The following is an 18,802-nucleotide window of genomic DNA, read 5'->3' on the forward strand; positions in this document are numbered from 1 at the left end:
GAAAACAAAAGCCCTGCTGTGTTGAGCTGGGCTCTGGCGTTGCCATGGACCCAGGGCAAACAGCGATGCTCCTGCTCTGCCCCCAGCTCAGCTCGCACTGGGCCTGCATGTCTGGAAGGGAGCACGGACCTCGGAATGACTGGTTAGAACCCAAATGAATTCATGGAATTTGACATGGTTCAAAAATAATAAATCGTGATACCCATGAAATGCTGATATTCCGTCTCAGTTTGCCAGATTGGGGCCTCCTGGATTTAGAGTATTCTAAAGTAGCCAGCAGGTTCACGCTGCCCTTTTAGACCTAATACATCTGGCTCGGAAAGAAGTCTCTGACCCTCTGCTATTTGCTGTTCTTTGCTTTGCCTGGTCTGACCCCGCCCCAGGAGTTGTCCTGACAGCGCCAGGTTCCGCAGACAAGAGCAGTAACTTTTACAATAATAATGATGACTCCCAAGTGAGTGCATTGGCTCTTCACATGCGTCTGTATGTGTGCACATGCATGCGCATGTCATTTCTGGGCACTTCACGTGTGTCTATGTGTGCACATGCATGCGCATGTCATTTCTGGGCACTTCACGTGTGTCTCTGTGTGTGCACATGTATGCGCATGTCATTTCTGGGCACTTCACGTGTGTCTCTGTGTGTGCACATGTGTGCGCATGTCATTTCTGGGCACTTCACGTGTGTCTCTGTGCATGCACATGTATGTGCATGTCATTTCTGGGCACTTCACATGTGTCTGTATGTGTGCACATGCATGTGCGTGTCATTTCTGGGCACTTCACGTGTCTGTATGTGTGTACATGCATGTGCGTGTCATTTCTGGGCACTTCACGTGTGTCTGTATGTGTGCACATGTATGTGCATGTCAATTTCCTTTACTCCTCCGACAGCCCTCTCAGGGGTGCAGCTTTTTCCCTCTTTTACTCAGGCTGAGAAAGGTGGTCGTTTGACAAGGTATGTTCAGAGATCAGATCTGAACCCAGCTCCAAGGCTCCAGCATCCAAGCCCTGACCCCATGGCTGCCTGCTGGCTGGGAGTGGCATTCTTTAGAACAGGAAAGGCAGTGAGTTCTCATGGCATCAATACTTGCATTTGCTACAACAGAAGCTTTTTGTCTCTTCTTCACATTCCTTTAGAACACAAGCCTCCTTTTCTGCCTGTGGCCATCGGTCACTGGAATCAGCCTCGTGAGTGGCTTGGTGGCGGATGGCACCGTCCTTTGTGGGAGAAAACAATGTTGCTGCCCAAGCCTTTCTGGAGTGACCTCTTCCCACCCCCGACCAGCCCCAGCAAGGCCCGGGGCTGGCTGCCTAGTTGATTGGAGCCAAGAGTTTGCTGAATGGATGAAGGGAGAAGGGACATCCAAGCGACTGAAGAAGATCTTAACAGAAGATTTATACATTCAAATAGAGGTCCCTGTTGACCCACAAGCTCCTTCATGCACTGTCCTGGGCAGGCAGCACTGTTGCTTGGGAAGGAGAGCCCCTTCCTGTCATGGCAGGTCGTCATCTGGGAACCTGGAGCCACATCAACTCATTTCCCTCCATCTGCAGACTAGACAGAGGGTGAACCACATGGGTGCCTTTGGCATTCAAGGTGCAGTAGACTAGACACCATGGACCTTGAGCCTCCATCACCCCCTCCACCCCCTCCCAATTATCTCCAAAGTTTCACAGGCTGCAATGCCAGGCAGCTCTCCACAATGCCATGACCACTAGTCAAGTGATGGCTCTTGGCCACAGAGTCATGGCAGCGTTGCTCACAATGGCACCTTTCTTCCCAAGCCAAAGAGTGCATGTTCTCACTCTCCGGGAAAACACCGTGGTGATTGCTCTCCAGCAACCAGCTGCCTCTTGGCACCCTTGTTGTCTCCTTAAGCTTTTTTATTATTGGGAGGAACAGGTAGTACATATTTTTTTGCAGGTGGACTAGTGACATTTGTGATATCTTATTATATTACTTTGGGGATTTTTTATCTTCAGAAAGTACTCATTTTTTGTTTCTAGTTCAACATATAAGGAGCTAAAAAATCTTTGCTCCATTCTAACAGCAAGTAAAAAGCTGAACAAACTGAAAAATTAATCCAGTAGAGAAGTTAGATCCAGTAGAGAAATGAGGTCACAGGACAAACTATTGTGCCCAACATTGGAGAGAGAGACAGGTGGGGAGACAGAATCACAACTTATCTCCAGCAGAAACCTCCAGTGCCAGGGTAGGAAAACCTGAAAAATTGCTGGAGGTTCAGTGCTGCAAGTCTGAGGGACAAAAACTCCAAGGGGACCCCCGTCCTGAGGGCCCCTACACTTTTGTGAATTTTACCTCCAGGAGCTTGACCAGGTCCTCACAGTGAATATTGGAGAAAAATCCCCTTGTGCTTCAGCAGGGGGAAGAAAAAAGGAACCATCTTGAGATAGGGCATTTTGTTCTTAACAATGCCTGTCCTCAGGAGTCTGTTTTACCCCAGCCAAACTGGCTGGGTTACATCAGAGCCTGACCTACCAACTCCAGGTGGCTCCGGACTTCCATGCAGGTGAAGGGAAATACACAATTCCAGCCCCCTGCAGTCATCCTGTCCCACCTACAGGATAGGGGAGCATTGGTGAAGGTCACAATTCAGGGGGCCAGGGTCACCACAGACCTAGACCTACTCATGGGATTGTAGAATGCTTTCCCTCCCCCACACCTACCACCACATCACTAAAGGTCTTTTGACAGCGGTTCCTTCTAACCAGACTTCATTTCCAGCCTTCAAAAAACATTACAAGGTATACTAAAAGACAAAAACTGGTTTGAAGAGCCTAAAAAAGCATCACAAGCAGAGTCAGATATGGCAGGAATGCTGAAATTTTCAAACCAGGAATTTTGAAAAGCTATAAGTAATGTGTTAAGGGATGTAACAGAAAAAGCAGATGGCATGCAAGAGTGAATGGGCAACAAAAGCAGAAAGATGGAAATTCTAAGAAATAATCAAACATAAATGCTAGAGTTTGAAAACCATTGTAACAGAAATGAAGAATCCCTTTGATGGAGTCATTGGTAGACTCATGGCTGAGGAAAAAATCTCTGAGAGCTCGAGAACATGACAATAAAAACTTCCAAAACTAAAAAACAAAGAGAATAAAAGCTGGGGAGGAAAAGCAGAACATAATATCCTAGAACAATGGGATAGCTACAAAAGGTGTAACATACACACAATGAGAACAAAAGGAAAAAAAAGAGAAAGGAACAGAAGCAATATGCAAAGCAATAATGACTGAGAATTTCCCCAAGATTAATGTAAGATACCAAACCACAGATCCAGGAAGCTCAGAGAACACAAATAGAATAAATGCCTGTTCCCCCCCAGAACTAAGCATATCATATTCAAGCTTCAGAAAATCATAAAGGAAAAATCTCAAAAGAAACCAGAGAAAATAAACACCTTACCATAGAGAAGCACGATAAAAATTACATCTAACTTCTCCTGAAAAACTATGCAAGCAAGAAGAAGATGGAATGAAATATAGTCATATATCACTTAATGTTGGGGATACATACTGAGAAATGTTTCATTAGGCAATTTTGTCCTTATGCGAACATCATACAGTTACACAAACCTAGCTGGTATAGCCTAGTATACACCTAGGCTGTATGATACAGCCTATTGCTTCTAGGCTACAAACTTGTCCAATATGTTACTACTGGATATTGTAGGCAATGAAACACAATGGTAAGTATTTTTACATCTAAACATAGAAACGGTACAGTAAACATATGATATAAAAGATTTTAAATGGTACACCCATATGGGGCATTCATGATGAATGGAGTTTGCAGAACTGGAAGTTGTTCTGGGTGAGTTAGTGCTTGACTGGTGAGTGAATGTGAATGCCCAGGGCATTACTATACTCTACTGCAGACTTATAAGCATTAATGTACTGTAGTAGTACTACTAGAGTAGTAATACTTACAAGCATTATCGTATTCTACTGCAGACTTATAAGCATCATTGTAATCTACTGTAGGCTTATAAGCACTGTACACTTAGGCTATGCTAAATTTATTTATTTATTTATTTATTTATTTATTTATTTATTTATTTTAGAGATAAGGTCTCACTGGATTGCCCAGGCTGTTCTTGAACTCTTGGCCTCAAGCAATCCTCCTGCTTTGGCCTCCCAAAGTGGTAGGATTAGAAGCTTGAGCCTCTGCATCCAGTTATACATTAAATTTATTTTAAAATATTCTTCCCAGGCATGGTGACTCACGTCTATAATCCCAGCACTTTGGGAGGCTGAGGTGAGTGGATCACTTGAGGTCAGGAGTTCAAGACCAGCCTGGTCAACATGGTGAAACCCTGTGTCTACTAAAAATACAAAAAGCAGCTGGGCTTGGTGGCACACACCTGTAATCCCAGCTGCTTGAGAGGCTGAGGCAGGAGAATCACTTGAACCCAGGAGGTGGAGGTTGTAGTGAGCCAAGATTATACCACTGCACTCCAGCCTGGGCAACTGAGCAAGACTCCATCTCAAAAAACAAACAAATAAACAAAAAACAAAAATATTATTCTTTCTTCAATAATAAATTAAACTTAGCTTACCATAACTTATTTACTTTATAAACTTTTTTTCTCATTGACTCATTTGAAATAACAGCTTAAAATACAAACACATTGTACAGCTATACAAAAATATTTTCTTTCTTTATATCCTTAATCTATAGGCTTATTTCTTTTTTTTTTTTTTTTTGAGACGGAGTCTTGCTCTGTCGCCCAGGCTGGAGTGCAGTGGCCGGATCTCGGCTCACTGCAAGCTCCGCCTCCCGGGTTTATGCCATTCTCCTGCCTCAGCCTCCCGAGTAGCTGGGACTACAGGCGCCCGCCACCTCGCCCGGCTCGTTTTTTGTATTTTTTTAGTAGAGACGGGGTTTCACCGTGTTCGCCAGGATGGTCTCGATCTCCTGACCTCATGATCCGCCCGTCTCGGCCTCCCAAAGTGCTGGGATTACAGGCTTGAGCCACCGCGCCCGGCCTGGCTTATTTCTATTTTTAACAATTTTTACATTTTTTCCTTTTTTTTTTTTTTTAACTGAAACACAAACACATTAGCCTAAGCCTACACAGGTCAGAACCATCAATAGCACTGTCTTCCACCTCTACATCACATCTTTTCGCACTGGAATGTCTTCAAGGGCAATAAGACATATGGAGCTGTCCTTCTCTGCAGCACCTTCTTCTAGAATATGTCCCAAAGGACCTGCTTGATGCTATTTTACTGGTAACTGACTGTTAACTAACTTTACATATATATACACACATACACACATATATATGTGTGTGTGTGAATATACATATATTATAGAAAGAGTACCGTCTAAAATAACAATACAATGTATTGTATAGTAAATACATAAACCAGTAAGATGGTCATTTATGATAGTTGTCAAGTATTGTGTATCATATATAATTTAATGTACTATACTTCTATGTGACTTGTAGCACAGTAGGTTTGTTTACACCACTATAACCACAAACACATGAGTAATGCATTGCACTACAATGTCATGATGGCTACATCACTAGGCAATAGACATTTTTCATTCCATTATAATCTATGAGACTACCATTGCATATGCAATGTCATTGACCAAAATGTTGTTACATGACACATGGTTATATTTAAAGTGTTGTGAAAATAAACCCTCTGATATGGTTTGGCTGTGTTCCCACCCACATCTTATCTTGAATGGTAATCCCCGTGTGTCGTGGGAAGGACCTGGTGGGAGGTAATGAAATCATAGAGGGAGGTTACCTCCATGCTGCTGTTCTCATGACAGTGAGTTCTCATGAGATCTGATGGTTTTATAAGGGGCTTTTTCCTCTTTTGTTTGGCACTTCTCCTTGCTGCCACCATGTGAAGAAGAATGTGTTTGCTTCCCCTTCTGCCATAGTTGTAAGTTTCCTGAGGCCTCCCCAGCCATGCTAAACTGTGAGTCAATTAAACCTCTTTCCAGGCCGGGCGCGGTGGCTCAAGCCTGTAATCCCAGCACTTTCGGAGGCCGAGACGGGCGGATCACGAGGTCAGGAGATCGAGACCATCCTGGCTAATTGGGTGAAATCCCGTCTCTACTAAAAATACAAAAAACTAGCCGGGCGAGGTGGCGGGCGCCTGTAGTCCCAGCTACTTGGGAGGCTGAGGCAGGAGAATGGCGTAAACCCAGGGGGTGGAGCTTGCAGCGAGCTGAGATCTGGCCACTGCACTCCAGCCTGGGCGACAGAGTGAGACTCTGTCTCAAAAAAAAAAAAAAAAAAAAACCTCTTTCCTTTATAATTTACCCAGTCTCAGGTATGTCTTTATTAGCACTGTAAGAACAGACTAATACACCCACCAACCTAGAATTCTGTGCTCTGCAAAACTATCCTTCAAAAGTAAAGGAGAAATATACTTTCTGAGACAAACAAAAATTGTTGCTAATAGATCTGAAGAAATGTTAAAAGAAGTTCTCCAGAGAAAAAGAAAATGATGTTTTAGAAACTCAGGTCTAAGCTAACATCATGATGACAGGATCAAACTCACACATATTAATACTAACCCTGAATGTAAAAGGCTAAATGCCCCCAATTAAAGGACTCAGAGTGGCAAGCTCAATAAAGAACCAAGACCCAATAGTATGCTGTCATCAAGAAACCCATCTCACATTCAATGACACCTACAGGCTCAAAATAAAGGGATGGGTAAAAATCTACCAAGCAAATGGAAAACCAAAAAAAGTAGGAGTTGCAATCCTAATTTCAGGCAAAAAAGACTTTAAACCAACAAAAATCAAAAAAGACAAAGAAGGGCATACAAAATGGTAAAGGATTCAATTCAACAAGAAGACCTAACTATCCTAAGTATATACATAATATGTGTGTGTGTATATATATGTGTGTATGTATGTGTATATATACATATATATGTGTGTGTATATATATATACCAAACACAGGAGCACCCAGATTCATAAAGCAAGTTCTTAGAGCACCTCAAAGAGACTTATACTCCCACACAATAATAGTGGGAGACTTCAACACCCTGCTGACAGTACTAGACAGATCATTGAGGCAGAAATTTACCAAATATATTCAGGACCTAAACTCAGCACTGGAGTAAATGGACCTGATAGACATCTACAGAACTCTCCACCCTAAAGCAACAGAATATACATTCTTGTCATCACCACATGCACATACTCTAAAATCAACCACATAATGAGACATAAAACACTCTTCACCAAGTGCAAAAGAACTAAAACCATAACAACCACTCTCTTGGACCACAGCACAAGAAAATTGCTCAAGGCCAGGCATGGTGGCTCACGCCTGTAATCTCAACACTTTGGGAAGCCAAGGCAGGTGGAGCACTTGAGGTCAGGAGTTTGAGACCAGCCTGTCCAACATGGTGAAACCCTGTCTCCACTAAAAATACAAAAATGAGCCAGATATGGTGGCACATGCCTGTAATCCCAGCTACTCAGGAGGCTGAAGTGGGAAGACTGCTTGAACCCAGAAGGTGGAGGTTGCAGATTGCCTCTCTGCACTCCAGCCTGGGTGACAGACTGAGACTCCATCCGAAAAAAAGAAAAGGAAAGAAAGAAAATTGCTCAAAACCATACAATTATATGAAAATTGAATAACCTGCTCCTGAATGACCTTTGGGTAAATAATGAAATTAAGGCAGAAATCAAGAAGTTCTTTGAAACTAATAAAAACAAAGATACAACATACCAGAATATCTTGGACACAGATAAGGCAGTGTTAAGAGGGAAATTTTTTGCAATAAATGTCCACATCAAAAAGTTAGAAAGCTCTCAATCAAACAACCTAACATCACAACTAAAAGAACTAGAGAACCAAGAGCAAATCAGTCCCAAAACTAGCAGAAGACAAGAAATAACCAAAATCAGAGCTGAACTGAAGGAGACTGAGACACAAAAAACCATTCAAAGGATCAACAAATCCAGGGGTTGGTTTTTTGAAAAAATTAATAAAATAGACCACTAGCTAGACTAATAAAGAAGAAAAGAAGAAGATCCAAATAAGCATAATTAGAAATGACAAAGGGGATATTACCACTAACCCCACAGAACTGCAAATAACCATCAGAGAATATTATGAACACCTATATGCAAACTAGAAAATCTGGAAGAAATGGATAAATTCCTGGGTACATACACCCTCCCAAGAGTGAACCAGGAAGAAACTGATTCGCTGAACAGATCAATAACAAGCTCTGAAATTGAATTAGAAATAAATAGGCTACCAACCAAAAAAATCCAGGACCAGATGGATTCAGAGCTGTATTCTACCACATGTACAAAGAAGAGCTAGTACCATTCCTGCTGAATCTATTCCAAAAAATTCAGGAAGGGGACTCCTCCCTAACTCATTCTATGAGGCCAGTATCATCATAGTACCAAAATCTGGCAGAGACACAACAACAACAAAAAAACTTTAGGCCAAAATCCTTATGAACATTGATGCAAAAATCCTCAACAAAATAATAGCAAACTGAATCCAGCCACACATCAAAAAGTTATCCACCATGATCAAGGAGGCTTTATCCCTGGGATGCAAAGTTAGATCAACATATGCAAATCAATAAATGTGATTTATCAAACAAACAGAACTAAAGACAAAAACCACATGATCATCTCAATAGATGCAGAAAAGCCTCTTGATAAAAATTCAACACCATTTCATGTTAAAAACTCTCAATAAACTAGGTATTGAAGGAACATACCTCAAAATAATAAAAGCCATCTATGACAAACCCACAACCAACATCATACTAAATGGGCAAAAGCTGGAAGCACTCCCCTTGAAAACTGGCACAAGACAAGAATGCCCTTTCTCACCACTCCACTCCTATTTAAAATAGTATTGGAAGTCCCGGCCAGAGCAATCAGGCAAAAGAAAGAAATAAAGGGCATCTAAATAGAAAGAGAGGAAGTCAGACTAACCCTGTTTGTGAACAACAATCAACATACAGAAATAGTTAAATGTAAAATCCAAAACTATAAAAACCCTGGAAGACAACCTAGGTAATACCGTTAAGGACATAGGAATGGGCAAATATTTCATGAAAAAGACACCAAATTGCAGCAAAAGCAAAAATTGACAAATATAATCTATTTTATTAAACTAAAGAGCTTCTACACAGCACACACACACACAAAAACTATCAACAAAGTAAACAGAATGGGAGAAAAATTTCACAAACCATGCCTCTAACAAAGATCTGATATCCAGCATCTATAAGGAACTTAAACAAATCTACAGAAAAAAAGACACTTTCCAAAAGAAAACATACATGTGGCCAACAAGCATATGAAAAAAAAACCCTCAACATCACTGATTGTTAGAGAAATGCAAATCAAAACCACAGTGAGATACTCTCTCCCATCAGTCAGAATGGCTATTAAAAAGTCAAAAAATGGCCAGGCACAGTGGCTTACACCTGTAATCCCAGCACTTTGGGAGACTGAGGTAGGTGGATCACCTGAGCTAGGAGATCAAGACCAGCCTGGCCAACATGGTGAAACCCCATCTCTATTAAACAAATACAAAAATTAGCCTGGTGTGGTGGCATGTGCCTGTAATCCCAGCTACTCAAGAGGCTGAGACAGAAGAATTGCTTGAACTCAAGAGGTGGAGGTTGCAGTGAGCCAAGATCGAGTCACTGCACTCCAGCCTGGGTGACAGAACGAGATTCCGTCTCAAAAAACAAAACAAAACGATACAAAAGTCAAAAAATAACAGGTGCTGCCAAGGTTACGGAGAAAAAGGAATGCTTGTACACTGTTGGGGGGTATGTAAATTAGTTCAACCATTGTGGAAAACAGTGTGGTGATTCCTTAGAGACATAAAAACAGAATTACCATTCAACCCAGCAATCCTGTTACTGGGTATATACTCAAACGAATATAAATCATTCTATCATAATGACACATGCACGTGTATGTTCATTACAGCACTATTCACAATAGCAAAGGCATGGAGTCAACCTAAATGCCCATCAGTGGTAGACTCGATAAAGAAAATGTGGTACATATACACCATGAAATATTATGCAAGCATAACAAAGAATAAGAACATGTCCTCTGCAGGAACATAGGCAAACTATCGTAAGCACCGTGGGATGGAGGGAAAGGCCTTGGGATACAATCCACACATCATGTTTTCCCCTAAAAGTACCACCCCTTTTAGTCCCTGCAGACACTGGGTTCAGCAGCTTCTCTGAGGCAGCCCCGTTGAGCCCAGGGCTGACCACAGACAAGCACTACTGTCCACAGAACCTCACGCCCAGTGGGGCCAGACGCGGAGGCTGGCAGAGGAGAGAAGCTCCAGGGGCCTCTCCATTAGAAACCAGCTTGCAGGCCACTTAATCTCCTACGCTCAGCCTGTACTTGGAAGCTGCTTGTTCTTGGCTGCACATTTGCTTTGTTTAAATCAATCAATCCAAGTCTCTCTCCTCTCCCTACCCCCAACCTTGCCTTTAGGGGAACATCAATATTCATGTAATAAATAACTCACACAAAAAGCTGACTCCCCACTTCCTGCCCTACAGGCCCTTTTTTCTTCCTCAGCCCATGTGCAATCCTGGCTCCCAGCAAGTCCCCAGGGCTGCTTGGTCAATGCAGCCCTGTGTGCAGGCCTGGCAGCCCTGCCGCCCCCGCCCTCGGCCCCCATTGGCTGCCACGGCCTGCAGTGGGCTGCACCAGGGTTCATCCGTCCTCCCTGGGCAGACGGAATAAGAGGCTGCCTCTGCCCACCAGACCTGCCACCCAGGACCCGCAGCGGAGACGAGGCCTGCAGCAAGGAGCCGAGGAAGGGGTGAGACAAGGAAGAGGTGAGAAAGAGCCAGGCCAAGAGGACGCTCAGGAAGAAATGGTTGTTTTCTTTTGGGTGGAAGGGAATGGAGGGGTAGAAACTAAATGGTAGCTTAAAAAGCCCCTTTAGGACAATTGACAGCACTTCAGAAGTGTCAGTAGGATGATGTGTTTTAATCTCTACATTAATGCTGCTTTGTGGACACCTGACTGCATCAGCCCTAGGCAGCTAGAGGTGTTTTGCCATAAATCAGAGAAACTTCAGGTCTCCTGGCCCAGAAGTGATTGCTGACATTTTCCCAGTGGTGCTACAAATACTGCCTCTCCTGTAACTATTTGAAGAGTAAAGATTTTGCTTCCCACTGGGGCTGGAAATGATGGAGAATCTAATGCTAGTTTAGTCCATATCCGAAATAAATCCCTTTTCTCCTTGTTACTTTTTCCACCGCCCTGGGTAAGTAACTCTTCAGTTTTCCAGTTTCCCTCAGTTTGAAGTGCCAGGGTGACCACAGCCCCAGGACGCCACTCAGAAATTACGTAACAATTACAAATACATTGGGTCAAAGAAATTGGGGTTTTGGTGGATTTTAACTTTCTTCAGTCTCACAGTTTCTCAGGGAGGTCGAACCCCTAGAGGGATCCTCACACGCTAGGTAACGTGTCTTTCTAAGGAGTTAAAGTTCAAATGTTCTCTTGTTCTCAATATTAAAAGATTAATGTCTGACATTCACAGAATGTGAGAAAGAAACGGATATTTATTTCCATTTCTCTTAAAAGATAAACGATAAACCATCAACTATTTCTTAAGTCAAAGGGAAAAATTTAACAAGAATTTTTTAATCGATTTGTAGCGTAGTTATGAAGAAAACCCTATTTTCTAGTGGTTTCTATTAGTGTTCTAATATATGGAATACGTGTTTTATGCCTTTCCTTTGTAATAATCCCATTAGTCATAATTCATAGAAAAACAATTTAACCTCCTTTTCCCCAAATCATCATGGACTTTGAGGAGCATCAGAATGATGTAAAAGTGTCTTGTTTTGTTTTGTTAAAAAATAATACACATATATCAATAATTGAAAACTTGAGTGCAAAGAATAAGAAAAGCATGAAATGCTAAAGATTTTAATCCATCTTAACTGTTCTATTTATGAATTACCAAATTTTTAGGGACTCAAGAGCAAAATAAAGTACACTGATTATTAATAGAATGCCTTTAGCAAAGATCTGGCCAGCACAAAAAAATCTTCAATCCTGTTTCCTTTGGAGGATCAGAAATAAATAAAATTTTTAACATCTAATTCCAAATTATTTTTAAGATGTAAGTCATATATTCAACATGGGAATGATTTTTCAACACTATTTGATTCATTAAAATGTTCTTATTTGATGATTAGAACTCAAGGCCAAAAGCTGGTAAATTTCTCGGCCCGCCCATCTGTTTTGTGAGACAACTGACAAGGCATCCTTTGTAGAAGGCGCCTCATTCCCAGACTGATGAGATATTTCCTTGGTTTGTAGGCTGTGGTGTAAGGTACTTGCTGTGAGGGAGGTCGGAGGGCTCTTACTTTGATAGCTGCAGAGAAACACCTATTCCTGCCCCCGTCCCAGTCACTGCAGTGAATGAACCAAACTTTCCCTACACTGGAGGTAGAATGCAGGCTCAGCAGCTCAGCTTTCTGCTGGATTCTGTCCCTCCCTGCGACAGAACCACACGCATTTAATCAGTTAAACTTAGGATACATTTTTTTTCCTGGTAGATCAAATAACTTTCCCTGTTATTCTTCAAAAAGATTGTGGCAATTCTACCATATTTATTTTTCCAGATGAATTTTACAGCTGTTTTTGTCATGTCACACATCCAAAAAAATTCCATCATTGTTATTAAAAATGATTTAAATTTACATATGAATTTAAAGGAAAAACTTCCTACATTTTATGTTCCTCCGAATCTCTTGGAAGGATCTGCATTTTTCTTCCTAAACTTAAGTCTTAGATCACATGCTATTTCTATATGAATAGGATATTTTGCACTGGATTTTCTACTTCTTTATTGATAGAATATAGGAATGCTATTGATTTTTGTCTTCATATTTTGCTCCTAGTCAGTGTCTCAGTTTCAGATTGATTTTAACAGCTTGCAGTCGATGGTTTGCTCACCTGCACTCTATGGCCTCATCTTGGAGCCTTACAAGTACAGAGAGGGACCCTGTGGGGAGGAAGCAGAAATTTAACCCCTGAATTCCTTTGCTGCTCTGCCTCTGTATTTTTGCTAAAGATTCCCTGTTGGACCAACCCAACCAGAAGCCAGAGGGCATGGGAATATATATCCCTGTGGCCCACAGAGACAGAGAAGGCAGGCTCACATCTGTCTAAGAGGCAGGTGGAAGGATTGATAAAGGTGCAAATTCCCAGAATGCCCCTCCAGGCCATGCCTGCTGTTCTGAGCTTGAAAAGAGTGCCAGGGCCAGTCCATCCTCCTTGTCTGGGTTGAGGTCCGTATTGATAACATGTGAAATGTTTTATGATGAGGTATAGATGAGAAGGCATCTTTCCTTTGCGAGCCCCTAGGATGTCTGAGCTGGAGAAAGCCATGGTGGCCCTCATCGACGTTTTCCACCAGTATTCTGGAAGGGAGGGAGACAAGCACAAGCTGAAGAAATCCGAACTGAAGGAGCTCATCAACAATGAGCTTTCCCATTTCTTAGAGGTGAGTCTTGCTTTTTACACTTGACACTTTCTCCATCTCCTCTTAAAAAGCCGCTGGTACACTGGCTTTATCTTCTCAGCTGCACTGAAGGTGATTTCCTTCCAGGACTCCTGGGCTGCTTCTGCAAACTTGTTTGAGTAACGGAACCCTCAGTGTGGGACTGGCTCATATGGGCCCCTTGTTTTCATGTCCTTATCAACCATCTTGTGTACAATCGGTGCATCAAGGTCCCGAAGGCCAAAGCTTCCCAAATAATGCTGGACTCATTACTTACCATGGGCCAAAGTGAACATAAAAGGAAACTGTTAAAAATAAGCTTTGGGAATGCTTTTAGGAAAAGGATGTATTTTGGCTTAGCTAGATGTTTAGTATTTAGTATTTACTATGGAGATAAGATATGCCAGACTTTCACTCAGTAAACACTGACTGAGCACTAACTAAGGCATGACAGACATGGCTTCTGCTCTGGGGCACCCAGCCTGGCACATGGATGAATGACCATGACTGGCTTCACTGAGGGCATGACAGGGGTCTGTACACATCCTTTGGAAGCCCCGGGGCTTTGCAGGAGGCTCCATGGAGTAACAGATGTTGGTGAGGAGCTGTCTTTAGTTGGGGCCCCTACTTTAGGGAGCTGTATGAGGGTTCCTGGTGAGCCCTGTTCTTCGGGCAGTTCCTGCTGTGGCTTGTGGTGGAAGTGTGTCCAGACTCTTGCATCAGGACTCATTTTCCTACCCACTCTCTCCACTGCGCTCGGATGAGACCCACCTGTCTTTACTGCCCACCTCATGCCCTCATGGAAGTGAACTCCGATCCCCCTGGTACCTGATGCTCTCTCAGAACCAAGGCTGGCTGGAGGCACGCCTTAAGCCAGAGTGAAGCACCGGCGGTGTCCATGTGTGAGATGCAGTGAAGGGCCTCCTGGGTCACCGATATGAGCAATCACAAATGGGAGAAATGACCAGAAAATGAGCCAGTGCACTAGTGTCTCACCAAGTCCTGATTCTAGCATAAATACTAGGGCAGGGCTCTGCTGCATGGGGATGGGGAACTGCCCTCCTAAGCTGGCCAAGCCTCTCAGTGCAAGACAGCAAGCCCTGGGCTCCAGCAGCCCAGCAGTCCATTGTTTTCAGGGCAGGGGGAGAGGGACTGGCTGGTTCTCCTGTCCGCACTTCCACCAAACACCGCACCACTGTGAATGGTTCAGAGTGGAGCAGACAGGCCTGCAAGCTTGCAGGGGGCATCCCCACGTCTGATTCCAGGACTGGTTTTCTCTGGCATTCAAGTCCACAGAGTGACAGCAGTCCCACTCACACACGCAGTTTTCTAGTTCCACCAGTCCTGCCTTCTGACTTGATCTGAAAGTCCCAGGTTCTTCTTCTGAACAAGGGCTGTTGTGAGGATGAAACAGGACAGTGCTTAAGTGCTTAACATATAGTGAAAGCTCAACTAATAGTAGCTATTATTAATTATTTTTATACATAGAAAAAGCTTAGCATGTGGGAATCTCAATTTGTAAATGATAAATAATTCATGGTAAGCATTTCAAGGCATCACGAACATTTGCTGCCTGGTTTTATCAAGGTAATTTCAGTTCAGAAGCGGATCTATAATGTAATTGAAGTTAGTGCCCTGCTCCTGCCCATCCACAGGTGCTTCGCCACCCCTACCCCCATGGAGTTACAATCTTCTGTATGTTTTATTTAGTTTTTGAGATAAGGTCTTGCTCAGTCACCCAGGCTGGAGTGCAGTGGTGCAATCTTGGCTCACTGCAGCCTCAACCTCCCAGGCTCAAGCAATCCTCCCGCCTCAGCCTCCTGAGTAGCTGGGAATATGGGCATATGGACCACACCCAGATAATTGTTTTGTTTTTTTTTTTTCTTTGTAGAGATGGAGTCTCCCTGTGTTGCCCAGGCTGGTCTCAAACTTCCTGGGCTCAAGTGATCCTCCTGCCTCAGCTTCCCAAACTGCTGGGATTACAGGTGTGAGCCACCATGCCCGACCCCTGTGTGTCTTATAGCCAAGGTGGCTGTTATACATCACACTTGACTTCTTCAGGCCAAGCCTTCCTGTCCCGGGGAATTGTTACTCTGCTCTTCATCAGTGTTCAATACCCAAGTATTTCCCACTCCATTTGTAGCCCTGCACTGTGGTTGTTCCTCTGAGGCTTTGTGCATCACTTAATAGCCACGCCATTCATTCAGCTCCAATGTCAGGCAGAACTGTCAGAAAAAAAGTTTCATGACACCTAGAAAGCAATTCAAATGGGAAAAAGAATACAGGGTTAACAAATCTAGGATGTTCCCAAGAGTTACTTCAGCAACAAAGAAGACTTTCGAAACATTACATTCTACTGGAAGTCTTTAAGACAGGGACTTCCACACACAGCATACATGAAAAGTTTAGGAGGGCCAAAAGTTTATTTTTATTTCAAGACATTTGCTAGGGCTGATCTAGACGATATTCTTTTTTTTTTTTTTTTTCAGGTATTTTAAGTAAGATAACAACCTTCAGTTTTTCACCTCTTGGCTGTCCCATTCAGCCTTTTCCAGTAGCTCAGGGACAGACACTGACCCCCAGAGACTTCTACTTGGACAACAGCCCCCTGGTCACATGAGACATCTTTCCTGATATTTTGCATTTGATGTTCTCAGGTTATTTCAGACAAAAATTATCAGAGTCACTCAACTTTTAATCATGTTTTGATGGTCCAAAATTCCATTTAAAAACAAGGTTGGCAACTTCTTTTATCTCTCTTAGGAAATCAAAGAGCAAGAGGTTGTGGACAAAGTCATGGAAACACTGGACAGTGATGGAGATGGCGAATGTGACTTCCAGGAATTTATGGCCTTTGTTGCCATGGTTACCACCGCCTGCCACGAGTTCTTTGAACACGAGTGAGATTAGAAAACAGCCGAGCCGTTCCCGTAACAGAGATGGTCACACAAGAAAGCAGACAGCAAGGGCTTGCGGCCTAGTAGGAGCCGAGCTTTCCAGCCGTGTTGTAGCTAATTAGGAAGCTTGATTTGCTTTGTGAGTGAAAAATTGAAAACCTCTTTCCAAAGGCTGTTTTAACAGCCTACATCATTCTTTCTGCTATATTAGGCCTGTGTGTAAGCTGACTGGCCCCATGGACTCTTGTTAACAGTCACTTAGGAGTCAGGTCTCAGTGATAAAGCGTGCACTGTGCAGCCCGCCATGGCCGTGTAGACCCTAACCCGGAGGGAACCCTGGCTACAGAAATTACCCTGGGGCACCCTTAAAGCTTCCGTTACCTTTAAAAAACAAAGCCTTATCCAGCATCATTGGAAAACACTGCTGTTCTTTAAATGCGTTCCTCATCCATGCAGGTAACACCTGGTTGGCTGGTGTGACCCTGCAAGGGCGTGGTGGCCTCGGCCTGCTTCCCGGGATGCGCCTTACCACCAGGTGAACACTCAGTGCTGGCAGCCCTCCTGGAAAAAGCAACCCGGTCAGAACTGGGAACCCGAGCCAGCTCTGGGGGCTCCAGCGCGGCCTCCCTGCCCCATGCAACTCAAGTCGCAGCTGCAGGATCCTCGCCTCCAATGTGCCTCCAGCACATGCGGCTTCCGAGGGCACTACCGGGGCTGTGAGCCACCAAGAGGGCCTGCGTTCAATAAAAAGAGCGCAGCTTGGGAGGCCGAGGCAGGCGGATCACAAGGTCAGGAGTTGGAGACCAGCCTGACCAACACGGTGAAACCCCGTCTCTACTAAAAATACAAAAATTAGCGGGGTGTGGTGGTGGGAGCCTGTAATCCCAGCTACTCGGGAGGCTGAGGCAGGAGAATCGCTTGAACCTGGAGGCCGAGGTTGCAGTGAGCCGAGATAGCACCACTGCACTCCAGCCTGGGTGACAGAGCGAGACTCCGTCTCAGAAAAAAAAAAAAAAAAAAGTGCAGCAACAGTGCCCCAGCGCCATCGAAAGGAAACGCAAGCAATGAACGTGGATCCCCACTGCCCCCGCAACAGAGAGGTTTCCCCATGGGCTTCCGGCCACTCCACGGGGGACTTCCGGCGGGTTGGGTCACGTGCTCTTCCCTAAACCAATCACCAGGAAGGGGAGCTGCCAATGGTCCAGGGTACTCACGTGCGTGTCCATGATGCACCTGGGTCACCAGCCCCATTACCGGTGTTCGCTGCGCTCCCCGTGCTCGGTGGCCTTCATCTCAGAAACCTCAGGCTCCTCAGCGTCCCTCTGTGCCCTCTGAACAGTCGTGGGTAAAACAGGAAGTCCTTCCTGTCCCAGGCAGTGTGGGAGGCCCAGAGGCTCACAGGGCTGGAGGCTGGGTGGGGCAGAGGCAGGAACCACAGCTGTGATGCCGGAGAGATGGGGTGGTGAGAGGGGCCTGGGAGCGGCCAGAGGGGTCCCAGCGAGGCCACTTGTTCCTGCCACCTGGGGAGTCCCCAGAGCCCGATGCTCACTCCTCGCTCAGCTCTCGCCGTCTGGAAATTCTTGGTTACTTTTGGCCAAGGGGTGATGTTTTCATTTTGCACCGCGCCCTGCAAGGCTGGTCCTGGTGCGTGCTCCCGGCTGGGGAGCAGGAGGCCAAGCTTGGGAGACCCAGGGTGTGACGCTGAGCTGGGGGGTAGGAGGGGCGCTGCTGCCGGGGGGCAGCTCTGGGCTGCCCTTGACGGAGATCCCCGCCTGCCACCTGCATTCCTCCCCAGAGGATGCTCTGCCGCCTCCGCGGAAAGTTGAATTGGCCCTTCCAGAGCCTCCTCTGCCCACATTGATCCAAGAATCCCAAGGTGACTAAGTCCCCAGAAGCCTACTCTGCTTCTAAACCAGATAGGGAGAACGTTGGCCCTCCAAGGAGCTTGGCTCCAGCCCCATCTCTCAGGGACTCCCAGGGCAGCCTCTGAGCACAGGGGGGTCTGGGGGGTCTCCTCCAATCAAATGCCCTTAGCTCCAAGTTGTAAATGCCAACTGTCCTCTCCTGGCAATCCCTAGCTGAGTGTGACCCACCCTCACCCAGAGGCACCTTCCAGTTCCATGAGTGGGTGGTGGTACTCCCCACAGCCTGGCGGCCAGCACAGGCCTGGCCTACCCCAAAGGCTACCTCCAGCATCCCCAGGTGGACAGGGCATGGGCTCGGGCAAGGAGGTGGGGGAAACCCGCCCCCAGCTTTGACCAGGAGCACATGGAGCTCGCTCAGACCTGAAGGGCAGGACCAAGGTGTGAAGAGTCTGTTTTCATGAACCTGTTGCCCAGGCTGCCATT

General features: G+C 44.8%; 1 protein-coding gene across 1 annotated transcript; it reads left to right on the forward strand.

Moving 5' to 3' along the window:
- The first annotated feature begins 10,781 nt into the window (after window positions 1–10,781).
- Window positions 10,782–16,862, forward strand: S100B (S100 calcium binding protein B). Its single transcript, XM_023194542.2, has 3 exons — window positions 10,782–10,870; window positions 13,422–13,560; window positions 16,321–16,862. The coding sequence occupies exons 2-3, from the start codon at window positions 13,423–13,425 to the stop codon at window positions 16,459–16,461; spliced, it is 279 nt and encodes a 92-aa protein (XP_023050310.1). The 5' UTR covers window positions 10,782–10,870; window position 13,422; the 3' UTR covers window positions 16,462–16,862.
- Window positions 16,863–18,802: the final 1,940 nt, after the last annotated feature.

Source organism: Piliocolobus tephrosceles, chromosome 19 (assembly GCF_002776525.5).
Source record: "Piliocolobus tephrosceles isolate RC106 chromosome 19, ASM277652v3, whole genome shotgun sequence".
NCBI lineage: Eukaryota > Metazoa > Chordata > Mammalia > Primates > Cercopithecidae > Piliocolobus > Piliocolobus tephrosceles.

Bases quoted from the DNA above. Each gene is read 5' to 3' on its own strand.
- S100B (XM_023194542.2), top strand. From the start codon at position 13,423: ATGTCTGAGCTGGAGAAAGCCATGGTGGCCCTCATCGACGTTTTCCAC. The intron at 13,561-16,320 runs GTGAGTCTTGCT...TATCTCTCTTAG, and splicing joins AGCTTTCCCATTTCTTAGAG to GAAATCAAAGAGCAAGAGGT.